The sequence below is a fragment of the Myotis daubentonii genome, chromosome 4 (assembly GCF_963259705.1).
Source record: "Myotis daubentonii chromosome 4, mMyoDau2.1, whole genome shotgun sequence".
In the NCBI taxonomy this organism is placed as follows: Eukaryota; Metazoa; Chordata; class Mammalia; order Chiroptera; family Vespertilionidae; genus Myotis; species Myotis daubentonii.
The window spans coordinates 34,638,085-34,652,152 of record NC_081843.1 but is presented as its reverse complement, the minus strand read 5'-3'; the positions used below and the strand labels follow the sequence as shown (position 1 = coordinate 34,652,152).

Sequence of the window (14,068 nt, the reverse complement as noted above, 5' to 3'; positions counted from 1 at the left end):
TTCCTCATGTTGTGACCCAACCATAAAATTATTTTCGTTGCTACTTCATAACTGTAATGTTGCTACTGTTATGAATCATAATGTAAATATCTGATATGCAGGATGGTCTTAGGCGACCCCTGTGAAAGGGTCATTTGACCGCCAAAGGGGTCGCGACCCACAGGTTGAGAACCGCTGCTCTAGAGGATGCCACACCTGCTGATAAACATCCTAGGATGCATAGAACAGTCCTCCCACGCCCACAAACAATGGCCTGGCCCCAGACATCAATGGTGCTGAGCTCTAGAGTGGCGGGGTTCCTTCACTGGTACATTGAGCAGATTGATAGTCACTGAGGACTGCTGTGTGCCAGCGACGTGCTCCAAGCTAGGTGTCCAGTGGTCTCAAGTCGCTCACAGCCCAAAGGGGAGACAGACCAGGTGCTGAACCACAGTGGGGAAGGTGCACCGGCGGGGAGGGGGTGACCATGCTGATAAACACAGAGCCAGTCTGGAGGTGAGCCAGCTCTAGGTGAGGCTGTTCTTTCCACCCGGCATCTAGAAGGACTCGGGTGTCGCCGAGAGCATCTGCAGCCATGCTTGGGTGCAAGGGTCCCAGCTGGGGAGAAAGTGTCCCCAGCCCCTCCACCAAGGGTGCACACATTAGCGAGGCGCAAGGTCACCGTGGGGCTTCGTGCTGGCACATGTGTAGTCCCAATGCCAGGGCCAGTTTGTGCCTGTTACGTTTGAGTCGCACATCTACGTAGAGAATGCGCCCCGCAAAGGGGTGTCCTGGAGATACAGATCGAGCGTCATTAGCTTACCAATGGACCCCAGGTGGCCAGAGTGAACGAAGAACGGAGTGCAGGGGCGGTGCCGGGTGCAGCATGTTCCCAGCTCAGCAAGGGGGAGAACCAGCAAAGGGGACTGAGGAGGGGCGGCCAGCAGGACAGGAAGCCAGGAGGGTGCAGTGACCTGGAAACCAGGTGCCGATGGGTCAGTAACACGAGGGCTGAGCACAGAGATGTGTGACGCTGGTGAGGACAGTTGACATAGTGAGTATCTGAGTCTGATGGGAAAGGTTTAGGAAAGTGAACACTTAGAATAGAAGACATCTTCTAGCTGGAGGGGCAGTGAAGTCAAGAGGAGAGAGAGAGTTGGGGGAGGGGATGGAGAGGAAAGGAGAGAATCAGATGGGGGACCGTGCTCCGTAGTTGTGGAAAGGAGAAGCAAGAGCTGGTGCTGCAGGAGAGGGAGTTCACTGGCAGGAATGGGGGCCCTTGCACAGGAGTGAGGGGCGGCACCTGCAGGCACAGGGAGTGCTCAGCACTCATCTCTGGCCACCGGGGGACAGACAGGTGCAGAGGCGGGGCGGGGGTGGATGTGTGAGCTGCTCCCTCCCTCAGAGCTCTCCACGCAGAGAGACTTGTGCCTTTAGCAGCCCCAGAGCGCCTACCTGGCTTGCAGGTGGCTGATTGAATAACAGAGTCCCCCACACCCCCACACCCCCCGCAAAGAAAGTGGTAGACACAACTTCCCAGACCTTGCCATCCGACTCCAGTTGTGATAAGGTTCTGCATTTAATCAGTATACAGTCAGAAATCGTTCTTGACCTTAAGTCATAGTCCAGCCTCCTTAAGTTTTGACCTTGACCTTGCTTTGCTGTTTCTCCCCTCTGTGAAATGCACTCTCTAGGACAGCGGTCGCCAACCAGTGGTCCGAGGAACACTGGTGGTCCGTGAGGTCCGACAGGTTGGCGACCGCTGCTCTAGGAAGATTCCCCGGGAAGGAGGTGGTTTCGTGAACTTCCATGAGGGTAGGAGGCTGCCTTGGGCCCATCTCACAGGGGCTTCTGCCACCTTGCAGAGGCAGGGAGTTCTCTCCACCCTCCCCGCTTCTCCCCCCCACACTCATCTGCGTGTCGCCCCGCCTAGATGCAGGCATATCCCCCAGATGCAGATACTCGGTTTTGCATGCTCTGTACTCCTGAACACCCTCTCTCTTGAGCACATCCCCTCACACAGTGTCTGCCCATCGTGCTGCCCCATCTGGCATCTGTCCAGAGTGGTGCCCAGGTCCCTCCGCCACACCCCTGCTGCTTCCCGCTGCACTGCTATTTGACCAAACCCTCCCCGTGGTTCGCTCCAGCCCTCACCCCTCAGCCTTTCTTGCGACACCAGTGAGCCCTCCTTACCCGCTGATGCTCCCTATTCAGCTTGGTGCCTTAACACACTTTCTCCTGATGCCCATCCCGCCTCCTGCTTCCTCTTCTCCGGGTCCTTCCCAGGACGCCTCTGAAAATGTCAGCGTTCCAGGAGGCCCTAGCCATTCTCACCGCAGTGCCCTCTGGGCTCCCCATCTGCTGCTGGGGGCTCAGCCAGCCCTGGGCCCTGAGCTCTCGCCAGCCTGCATCTCCCCGCTCAGGCCCAGGGGTCCAGCTTCCCACACAGAGGTCCCCTTAGCTGTTCACTAGCACGTCATCCTCAGTACAGCAAACCACACTGCTGCTCACCCGTTCCCCGTGTGGGGGCCAGTTCCAGGCATGGGAGAGCACGCCCTCCTTCAGGGACACCCACGTGGTCAGGCTCCTGGCCTTCTCATCCCTCCAGTGCAGAATGGCAGGCCCATCCATGGGGCTCCCAGACAATGTCCAGGTCCTGCCACTGCAGCCTCGGGCCCGTGCCCCTGCTTAGGGCCTTCATTCAGTCTTATCCCATCACCTGCACTGCCCAGCCTTGCCCAGCCTCTTCCCTGGGGCTCACGGGCAGCCATCCTCCATGTCTGCTGTGAGCATGCCAGCCAGCCCTCAGTTTCACGCACAGCCACCTCTTCACTCAGCCTTGCACCCCCAGAGATCAACGTAGCGGCTAACCCAGTGTCTGGGTGCATTTGCAGCAGCAGCAGCAGTGGCAGGCTGTCCAGGCCAGTTTAACAAAGCCCCTGGCGCCGCAGGCTGGGGCTGCCTGGGATAAAGGGTTGCTGCTGTCAGGGCCCTCACACATTCACAGTGTCACGTGTGTGCTCGGGCAGGGACCTGTGTGCCCAACCCCTTGGCAGCAGGCACAGACACAAATACACAGGAACACCCGCCTGGGGACCCCACATCTCCCCCGTGCACACAGATGCCTCCAGAGGCTACAAGTCCCTCCTACCCCAGGGTCCTGGCTGAGACCAGGCTGGGATGGCCACAGGCTGGTGACAGACAAAATATGCAGTCCACGGAGTCATCTCACTGGCATTGTATCCAGCCCTCACGTCATGCTTCCCGCTGCACCATGCTGCGTGCACAGCTCCAGGGACGCGGGCTCGCTCTGCTGGGCAGCAGTCCCCCGCTCCACAGGTTCCCCACCTCTGCCCTGTCTCTTCGGTCCCCCGGGCCCTCATCCCTGAAAATGAGATGCTCCTCACCTAGCCTTCTCTGGGCTCCACACCTCCATTCGTGCTGGGGTCTGTGTGCCCACCCCCACGGTCATCGCAACACCATTTTGGATGTGCTCCTGATGTGGCTGTCCTTATGGATTCCCCGTGGCCGGAACGTCCCCTCTCTCGGTTCCTCTCCCCCATCTCACCACGACTTCTGTCCACCTCGCCTCCTAAGCACGTGTGGCGCAGCAAGGTGACGCTGCTCTCCAGTCCCATCCTGCAGGTCTGAGACCACAGGACCCCACCTCCAGGCCAGCGGGTCATGGCATTGGGGGGTCTTTCTGGGCCTCTTGCCCATGGGGTCTGCTTAAAGCTCTCGTAGGCCATCCAGGACCTACACGCTCCCAACCCTGTCACCCACAGGCCTCCCTCTTCAACTTGGCCCTGCCCTCGGGTCCAATCTCTTCCCCCAGCCCCATCTTGGACCCTCACTTCTGCCACCACCACTGACCTGCCAGGTACAAAGAGGTGCTCAGTGGTGTCTAAAGGAAGAAATCTATTCAGGATCTGAACCATTTGGGCCTTCCCCCATGTGGGAAGGGCTTAGACATAGCCATGGTGGACACCCTGGGGGTTGGTCTCAGTCTGGGAAGCCTCCGTTCACCTGTTCTGACTTCCTGGACTGTGGTGAGGTGTGTAAAGGGTTTGGCATGCAGCGGTCACCTAGGAGATGGAGCGGGTGGAGCGGGTGAAGCCGACTGCCCCTGCCCCTGTCCTGGCCTGGGTTGGCCAGCTGGTCAGCAGGGTTCACAGTAAAGGGCGAGTCCACCTGGAAGGCACAGGGGCCCTGCTGGTATTGCATAGCCTGGGGCCTTTGGGCATTTCTGAGACCACAGTGCCCCCTGGTGGCCATGCAGTCCTTCCAGAGGAGAGCGCCGTGTGCCTCAGGGCTTGGGCCTCCCTCTCTGGGGAGGTTTGTTGTCACCATTTTACAGATGAGGCCCAGACCAGGTGGCTCAACTGCCCAGAGTCAGAGTCACACAGCCAACCAGAAGTAGGACCAGAACTCAAACTTGGGTCTGCCTGGCTTCCAAGCCACCACTGTCTGCCCTGCCAGTGGCTGCTGGAGGCTCCCACATCTCCCACCTCCCAAAAGGGCAGGGACGTGGATTTGCCTGGTGGGAAAGACACTGTACACTTGGATGGAGGAGAAAGGGACAGGGATTCCTGGGTCCCCTCCACCCCCATCCCCCACTGTGCTGGAGCCTGTTGGGTGAGGGGCTACTGGTGTCAGCTCCAGAGGTGGGGCCGCTCATCCCCCAGCCCTTACTTGGTCTGAGGGAGGCCTGCCCACCTCACACTGCACCTCAGTACCTTTCTCCACCACTGCTACCCCCGAGGCCTCTTCTGGTCACTGACCCAGGGCAGCAGCCCTGGAAGAAACTTGGGGCTCCTTGTTCAGCCCCCGTGCCCTGCTTGACGGCAGGGGGTGGCCAGGCTCACCCAGCTGGTCATGGCAGAGCCAGGGTGGACCGTGTTCCCCAAGTCCTGGACCTGGACTCCTTCCCTTCCCCGGGGGTTTCATGAGCACAGAGAGTTCTTGGGGCCAGGAGTGCCCCTGACCCTGCTGGCTGCTCCGATGGCAGTCCTTCAGGCAGAAGAAGGTGGGGAGGGAGCAGCCAGCACTCCGCTGTGGCCCCCAGGAAGTCCTGCTTATGGCCCGGTGGTTGGAGCGGCAGGGAGGGGACAGGCACCCCGGGTCCCACCAGGCTCCCTCTGATGGCCGTGTCTTCCTTTGGCTACAGGGCGCTGTGCAGAGCTGCAGGTCCACGTCACCGAGGCCATGGCCATGGTGACTGAGCAGAGGGAGCTGATTGCCCGCCTGGAGCAGGATCTCAGCACCATCCAGTCCATCCAGCGGCCAGATGCCGAGGTGAGCCCCCTCTACTCCCTCCCCCCTCACCACCCACTAAGGGCTCTCTCTCTGGGTTTTGCCTGCTCACTTCACCTGGAGGCCCAATTCAGACAGAGGCAGGCCTCCTCCAACTGGCACAAGCACCCTTCAGGCACTGGCGTGGACCTCTGCCCTGGGAGCTCTGGGCAGGAGCAAGGCCAGGCTTTACCCACCCATCTCACAAGAGGACTGAGGCCCAAAGATCATGGGAGGCTGGAGCCCAAGGGCCCTTGGAGGTCATCACATGACCCCCCTCATTTTATAAATGAAGAAATGGGGCTCAGGAGAAGCCGGGCTGGCCCAGGGCACACAGCAGACTGGCTGGCAGGACCAGGGATGCCAGCCACTGTTGGCCATGAGGGCTGAGTGGCCAGGTGAGAGCCCTGCCCTGCTCCAGCTTCTGGGGTAAGCTCGGGGGCCCTGCCTTCTTTTTCGTGGCCCATGAGAGGTGGCCTCTCCCGGCCCTCCTGTGGCCCCTGCCGCCAGTCCACCCCACTGCTCCTTGCCCCCCATGTGCTTGGCACTTGAAAGACTGTTCAATGCCGCATGTGAAGGTACCTCCCCACCTCTCCTCTCACCTGCAGGGTGCAGCCGAGCACGGCCTGGAGAAGATCCCAGAGCCCATCAAGGAGGCCACCGCCCTGTTCTATGGTGAGGAGGGGCCGACCTGACCCCCAGGGCAGCCATCGGCCAGTGGGGAGCAGGGAAGGGAGAAGAAGTGATGCAGCCAGAGCTCTGGTTCCAAAGAGCATGCCCCCTCCCCCAGAGAAAGTCAGGGCCCCATCCCAACAATGCAGCAGCAACATTAAGGAGGGGTGAGCTCCCCACTTGCCCTTGTAGGCCTTAGTCTGACATGCCCCCTTGAGGTCTTGACCCCTGTGGCCCTGCCAGTGGCCTGTAGAGGGCTGGCGGGTGGTGGTCAGCTCCCCAGGGAGGCCCTGGCGTGGAAATGCAGCCAGAGAGCTCCCAGCGCGGATGGAGAGGTGGCCTTCTCCAGTGTGGAGGCCAGAACCTGCGAGGGGATGCTCCTGGCTTCCAGCGAGATCGGTGGCCCTTCGCTTCCCCTGGAGCTGGAGTCTGACAGATGCAGGGGTCTTGGATCCAAGTACAGAGTAATGGGGTGGGGCCTGGCCTTCAGACTGTGGCAGCCTCCCCTCCCAGGGCCCCTATCCTCATGTCATACCCCTCCCCGTTCCCCAGGCCACCCTTCCCCGACCTCTCGTCACCTTGTGCTTAGACACCCTGTGCCTTCCACCCATGGCACTTGGCCAGAGCTCCCTCGTGGCTGTGACCACCCAACCTGAGGGCCCACTACTAGGCTCTGACTCCTTCCGCCCCAAGCCACTCTCCCCTCCTTCCTAGGACCCACGGCACCAGCCAGCGGCACCCTCCCCGAGGGCCAGGTAGATTCACTGCTATCCATCATCTCCAGCCAGAGGGAGCGTTTCCGGACCCGGAACCAGGAGCTGGAGGCTGTGAGTCACATGCTTCCCTCCCCTACACTCCTTGGACCTGAGGACACAGTGGGGGACACTCAGACTTGGGGGAGAAAGATGTGTCGCAGACCCCAAATTGCAGAGGGATTAGATTTGCTCTGTGCAGTCAAGGAGAGCTTCCTAGAGGAGGTCGTGCCATGCTGGGCTTTGAAAGAGGAATCAGACACCCAAGGTAGAGGAGATTACGTCAGCAGAGACACGGGGACAGTATGCCAGAAGGGAGTGCAGGTCATTGCAGGGCTCCTGTGAGAACAGAGCTGCCAGGCGAGTGCCCCACAGCCAGGTTGGAGCACCAGCAAAGGATTTCAGCAGGAGAGCAAAGGCTGGAGGGTCAGAAGGATCACTTGGGCAGCTAATTCAGACAGAAGGCTGGGGAGTGGTCACCGTCATCCAAGAAGAAACTTGTAAATCAGATGGGAGACTTGGAGAAGCAGGGGAAGCTGGAGAGAGGAGGGCCTTTGAGATCGATACAGACGCGCGGTCTAGGGATGTCGAGGTGCTCTGTGAGGTCTGAGAGCCGACTGGCTGCTAAGCACCTGGCTGGTGGCCTTCCTGGAGGAGCACCATGAGGAAGGGGCAGTCAGCAAAGGTGACTGGTCCGTTGCCTCTGGGCCTTTGATGTGAGGTGCCTCCACGTGCGCACTGTTGACACGTGGATGCTGACAGTAGCGCCAGCAGGAGGGCTGTGGTCTTGAAAGAATAGGGAGCAGAACCCGAGAGAGTGAGGACGGAGTAAAAGATGCAGGAGCACGCTATTTCTTTTAAAGCCTCGAGGATGTCCCCACAGAGGGAGTAGATACTGGATCCAGAGTGTAGAGGACCCAGTGTCAGACCAGGGGAGCACCCAGAGTGGCACCATCCTGGCTCTGGGGACTCTGCAGACCCCACTCCCCATCCCATAGAGCCAAACCCCCCTGATCGCTCTCCAAGGAAGAATATGAGCCAGGAAGGTTTCCATCCTTTACAGAGAGCCACTTGATGCTGGAATGTCTGGACCCTTCCTCTCCAAACCCACAGTCCCCCGGTTTCCAGGCTCAGACCAGGGAGGGCAGACATTCACTGAGCACCCACTGCAGGCCAGGCCCAGTGCTGGTCCAGTGACGAGAGTGGGCCAGATCCCATGAGACCCTCTGTGATCCAGGCTCATGAGGCTGCAAAGGAAGGATGTCAGGGAGGCTCCCCTCACCGCTGCCTGCACGGGCAGTGGACTGGGAGCACCCACATGCCCGTCGGGGACTGGGACAGCCACACTGTGGGATGCTATGCAGCCCTCAAAAGAAGGCCTTCAAAATAAATTACATGGGAGAGAAAAAGTAAGGGTTAAGTATTCTACCTTTTGCTTTGAAAATCTAGACTTTTTATCATGTACTTTTTAAAACTTATGGCAAAACACACACAACAAAATTTACCATCTTAACCATTTTTAACTGTACAGTTCAGTGCCATTAAATACACTCACCACCATCCATCTCTAGGACTCTTCATCTTCCCAATCTGAAACTCTGTACCCATTAAGCACTAACTCCCCATCCCCCCGCCCCCCAAGCCCCATTCTACTCTCTTTCTGTGAATGACTTCCAAGCACCTCATGTGAGCAGAATCATCCAGTGTTTGTTCTTTGTGACTGGCTTATTTCACTAAGCATCATGTCCTCAAGCTTCCTCCGTGTTGTAGCATGTGCCAGAATTGTCTTCTTTTTTATGCCTGGATCCTATTCCTTTGTATGGATAGACCACATTTGTGTATCCATTCATCTGTTGATGAGCACTTGGGTCACCCATCTTTGGCGACTGTGAATAATGCTGCTACGAGTGTGGTGTGCAAATAGCTCTCGAGTCTCTGCTTTCAATTCTTTGGGGTGTACCCCCAGAAGTGGAATTGCTGGGTCGTTTGGTAATTCTGCGTTTACTATCATGTCCTTCTTAGTGCTGTTTGAATTGTTAACAATGTGAAGAAAACACCTACTTAAGCATTTGAATAAAATTGAAAAATGAGGTCCCATTTCACCTTGCCCCTAGATTGGCAGACATTAAAATCACATAGTGTAGGATTCCATTTACATGCAATGTCCAGAATAGGCAAATCCATTGAGACCGAAAGTAGATTAGTGGTCGTGAAGAGGAAAGGGAATGGGGAGTGACTACGGACAGGTTATTGGGGTGATAAGATGCTCTGGGATTAGTGGGGATAGAATTGTGAAGATTTTTTAAAAAACTGAATTGTAAACTTTAAAAGGGTGATGTTTATGTTATATGAATTATGTCTCGATGATAGTTTTTAAAGGCTGATAATACCATAAACAAATAAACATGATGAAACCTGACTCAAGAACTGTGACTTCTGCCTGAGGCGAGGTCACAGGAGGAAAAGGGGCACTTCCCAGAGCCCGAGGAGGGTCGGTCTTAGTAGGTCAAAGAAGAGGCTGCAGGTAGAGGAGCAGTAGCTGTGCCAGCCTGGAGGCCTCTCCCGCCACCCCTGCCCCGCTGGCCCTGCTGCCCACCCACCATCTGCCTGCCCACAGGAGCACCGCATGGCCCAGCACACCATCCAAGCCCTGCAGAGCGAGCTGGACAGCCTGCGCGCCGACAACATCAAGCTCTTCGAGAAAATCAAGTTCCTGCAGAACTACTCTGGCCGGGTAAGTGCCCTCCCCAGTTTCAACCCCAGGTGTAGCAGGCAGGGAGAGCGGCAGTGCGGGCACTCCGAGGCAGGAGGGGCGGGGGCAGTGGCCTGCTGGGCAGCACTGGGCTATCTGGCCCCCTCTGCCTGCCAGCTGTCCTCCCTAAGCTGGGGAGAGCCCCCCACAGGGCCCTAGTGGAGGCTCATGCATCAGATCCATCCAGGAGGTGGTGAGGTACAGCAAGAGGCAGAGAACACAAACTTACATTTGCTTAAAACCATACCAGAATTTGGCCCAACATCCCCCAAAAAACAATCCAGAGCCCAGCGCGGGCCCTGGCAAGTGTTCAGCCCGGCACCAAAGGGTCTGGTCAAGGGAACACACCTGGGTTGCAGGTTCAACGCCCAGCCTGGTTGGTATGTATGCAGGAGGCATCCAATTGATGTGTGTGTGTGTGTGTGTGTGTCTCATTCTTTCTCTGTTCCCTCTCCTCCTGTCCTTCCACTTTCTCTAAAAATCTATGGAAAAAAATATCCTCAGGTGAGGATTAACAAAAAGAGAGGACAGAGTGGAAACCTACTCACTTGGTTCTGGGCCCAGGAGGGCTGCTGCTGGACCACCTCGTGCGAGGAAACCCTTCTGTGACTGTGGAGAAGCAGAATGGGCGGTGACACTTACGAAGGGGCCTCCCTGAAACATGACCCTCAGCCCCGAGCCACCCATTCCACCTTGGAGCTGTTCTCGGGCCACCAGAGGGCGCCCAGACTCTGTGCAAACCGGGAACACACACCTGGTGGCTGGCTGGGGTTTCTGCCTGCTCCCCACCGCCTCCCCACACTCCCAGCGAACACCTCTAAACCCACCTCCTTGCATGGGGCCCAGCCCTGACTGTCTTATACGTTCCAGCCCTTGTCTGGGCCTTCGTCCCCGTACCTGCCCTGAGGCACAGAGGCCCTGAGCTCATGGGGGACCCCCGGCCCTGGGCAGCGCCCCGGGTCCCGTGGCACCAGCCACATTCTCACCGTCACTGTGGGCCCCCTCCCCACCCTCGCCGCGCTGCTGAGGCTCCTTGTGACCCCGCCAGCCTTCCCGCAGCCCGGGCCTTCCTGTCGGCCCCATGACTGGTCTCCTTTCTCCCCACACAGGGCAGTGGCAGCGATGACACGGAGCTGCGGTACTCCTCCCAGTACGAGGAGCGCCTGGACCCCTTCTCCTCCTTCAGCAAGCGGGTGTGTGAGCCTGGCCTCAGGGCCAGGCAGGGCAGGGACGTCTGGAGAACCCACCCCTCACCTGGCCTCAGCCCTCCCTTACTCCCCCCTCCACCAGCCACCAGGCCCCCTGCACGCCCACTTGGGTGCCATGGAGGCTCAGGGTCCATCCTGGGTGGGCCCAAAGCACCCAGAACACCTGCCTGATGGCTCTGTGAGCGTATGACAGTGACTGGATTAACCCCACGTGTACACTGGGGGGGGGGGGGGGGGGGGGCAGGCAGACAGGCAAAGAGCTCCCAGTGTCAGGTGACCTGTAGTATACCCTGCCCCCCAATCTATGTAACTCCCTCCCCGACCTCTCAGGCCACTGAAGTCCTGCCCTTAAAGACTCCCATAGGCAGAATGGGCCACCACAGAGAGCAGGAGGCAGCTGTCCCTGGGAGGGCATCACGCAGAATAGGACTGGGCACCGGGGCAGCCCCTGGCATTCTGCAGGAGCAGCAGGGCAGGGTCCCTTTCTGCAGTGAGCTCGGCCGGTGGGGTCCTCTGGGGCCCTCTCATTATCCCTCCCACTTCAGGAGCGGCAGCGGAAGTACCTGAGCCTGAGCCCCTGGGACAAGGCTACCCTCAGCATGGTGAGTCCCCTCCTGGGTGCCCACCTGGTCTGGGCCGCCAGAGACACCAACCCTGACAGGCCACCTCATCACCTGCCATCCAGTCTGGAGAGGCCTCCAGGACCTCACTGACCCCTCCCAGGCCCTACCAAGAGTGGCTGTGTGACCCAGAACACGGTCCCCTCCCCCCTCTGGGACAGCTCTTCTCGTGGTAGATTCGGGAACCCTGCTGCCAGGGATGCCATTCGTTAGGATTCCTGTGGCCCAGATTCCTGGCCTGAGCAGTGGAACAGGAGCCAACTGCCTGCCCTTCGCTCCCCTTGCTGCCCCGGGGCCTACCCTGCAGGAGCCAGGGCAGCCCTGCAGGAGTGGGTGAGGCCTGTCCCACTCCCCTCCACACCTTGCTTTCTCCTCAGGGGCGGCTGGTTCTCTCCAACAAGATGGCGCGCACCATCGGCTTCTTCTACACACTGTTCCTGCATTGCTTGGTCTTCCTGGTGGGTGCCGAAGCAGTGGTCAGGGCTGCATTCATCATGCTCCCTTCACCTCCAGGGCAGAAGGGACCCAGGCCGTCCCCAAGCCCCACCATCTGCTCTTGGCCACTTCTCTCCCCTTCAAGGGCCTCAGCCCCCCCACTGGGCCCTCGGGGAGAGGCCTGGCAGCTCCATCCGGGGCCCAGTCCTGGGCGGGCTTGGTGAAGGGAAGGGCTGCGGGGAGTCTGAGGAAGGCAGGAAAGAGGGTCTTACTAACTCTACTAAGGGTCAGCCAGGTGGGCTGCACACAGAAGGGGCGTCCTGTTAGTGGCACAGCACAGAGGCCTCGTGATGCCTGCATGTCCACTGTCTGGGAAGAGGAGAATGTGGGGTGCGCCCACCGAGGGCTCCGGCCTCAGATCCCACCCCCAGTGAGGCCACAGTCCAGTGGCCCCTGTCTGAAGTCCGCTCTGACCCAGGGCCCGGCAGGGGTACACCCAGCATGTTAGGGATGATGCTTCCAGGTCCAGGCCTGTCTGACCATCTTGGAAACAGGCGGGCACAGAAGCATCTCTAAGGCCCACTGCCTGGGGTCTGGGCCCTGAGAACTGTTCCAGGGCTGGAGGTGGCTGCAGGAGTGCCTGTGAGGCAGAACGGGCAGCTCATGGTGTCTCCGCCTGGCCAGGTTCTCTACAAGCTGGCGTGGAGCGAGAGCGTGGAGAGGGACTGCACCACCTTCTGCGCCAAGAAGTGAGGATGCCCTGAGCCCCCTCTCCCCGCCACGGCCCCACACTCAGCAGCACCACTGAGCTCCTCCTCTGTTCCCTGTCCCCCAGCCTTCCGCCATCTCCCCCCACTCTGGTTCACCTCACAGCCCCCCAATATGCCTGCTGCCCTCATCCCCCACCCCATCACATGGTGCACAACCCCGGAGATTTCTATGCCTTCCCCTCCCACCCACGGCGCGCGCGTGTGCACACACACACACACACACACCTCTCCTTCTTACACTCAGCCACAGCAGAGGTTTCTGTGTCCCACAGGTTTGCCGATCACCTGCACAAGTTCCACGAGAATGACAACGGGGCAGCGGCCGGTGACTTGTGGCAGTGATGTCTCGGGGCCTCCCCACTCACATCAGCGATGATTGCATTCCCCGCCCCTGCTTATTCAGCTGCTTCTAATGACTAGGCTTCCCTAGAAATTCCCCCGTGGAAACTGCCCTTGCCCTCCACCAGCAGTACCAGAGGTCCTAGTCCCCTTGGGCTCCCTTAAAATGATGTCTCAGCCACTTCAGGCCTCCTCGGCCCAGAAAGTCCCATGGCCCAGCCAGGCTGAGCCACGTGGGTCTCTCAGCCCCATCTCAGGCTGTGACCTGGCCTGGGCCCTGCCCAGAGCTTGACCTCTAGCCCTGGTAGCAGGGATGCTGTGACACTGTGTTCCACTGTTTCTGGCCATGGTTAAACCAGTTGGGATCCCCTGGGACCCATCATCACCTCCCAAGATGTAGGGGACCCTTCCTTACAGGCCAGGAGTCTTTGAGTCCATCCCCCCAGCCCACCTTGGTCACACTCTACCCCACCCCCAGACCCACCATGATTTTTGCTTTATTATTTAGCAGGTATTCTGGCTTCTCGGTGAGGAGTCTGCAGTGAGCACACCCCAAGCCAGGGGCTCTTCAGACCCAAGGACTGGTCTGACGGGCCCAGGTGCTTCTTGGCCAAGCAGAACATCGTAGCATGGCCACCTTGGGCCACTGACAGATCTGCCTGTTCAATTTGTAATTGCGTGTCCAGCTTTGAATAAACATATGGTTGCAGCCACACTGGTGCCCGTGCCCTGTGACTGGGGATATGAGAGTCTGGTGGGGTCTGGCACTGCCCCTGACACAGAAGGTCTCTCCCCTTGTCTGCCCAGGAATTCCATGACTTGGTTCAGAGTTTTGCTGAAACCCAAACCCACAGTGTCTGAGTTCTCTTGAGCAGACCAGTAACCCAATCAAAAAGAGAAATCCATTCCTTTAAAAACAAACAAACAAACAAACAAAAAAAAGGCGTTGGTGGGTGTGGTCCAGTAGTTAGAATGTCAACTCCCACACTGAAGAGTCTCCGGTATGATTCCCGGTCAAGGGCATGTAACTGGGTTGCAGGTTCAATCCCTAGCCCCTGTCAGGGTGCATGCAGGAGGCAACCAAGGGATCTCTCTCTCTCTCTCTCTCTCTCTCTCTCTCTCCCTCCCTCCCTCCCTCCCTCCCTCCCTTCCACTGTCTCTAAAAAAAAGCAATGGAAAAAATATCCTGTGGTGAGGATTAACAAAAAACAAACAAAAAATCAGACTGTGGTTGAATGTCTGTGGTTGA

General features: G+C 58.6%; 1 protein-coding gene across 4 annotated transcripts in view; it reads left to right on the top strand.

Moving 5' to 3' along the window:
- The window catches only part of CUX1 (cut like homeobox 1), a 371,745-nt gene extending 358,213 nt beyond the window's left edge, over positions 1-13,532 (top strand). For all 4 annotated transcript variants that reach the window (XM_059693543.1, XM_059693542.1, XM_059693541.1 and 1 more), the window contains 9 exons: positions 5,147-5,274; positions 5,880-5,946; positions 6,658-6,770; positions 9,313-9,429; positions 10,557-10,640; positions 11,201-11,257; positions 11,653-11,733; positions 12,395-12,459; positions 12,753-13,532. In XM_059693543.1, the coding sequence (XP_059549526.1) occupies positions 5,147-5,274; positions 5,880-5,946; positions 6,658-6,770; positions 9,313-9,429; positions 10,557-10,640; positions 11,201-11,257; positions 11,653-11,733; positions 12,395-12,459; positions 12,753-12,822 (782 nt within the window). In that variant the 3' untranslated portion in view covers positions 12,823-13,532. The remainder of the gene's footprint in view (positions 1-5,146; positions 5,275-5,879; positions 5,947-6,657; positions 6,771-9,312; positions 9,430-10,556; positions 10,641-11,200; positions 11,258-11,652; positions 11,734-12,394; positions 12,460-12,752) is intronic.
- Positions 13,533-14,068: the final 536 nt, after the last annotated feature.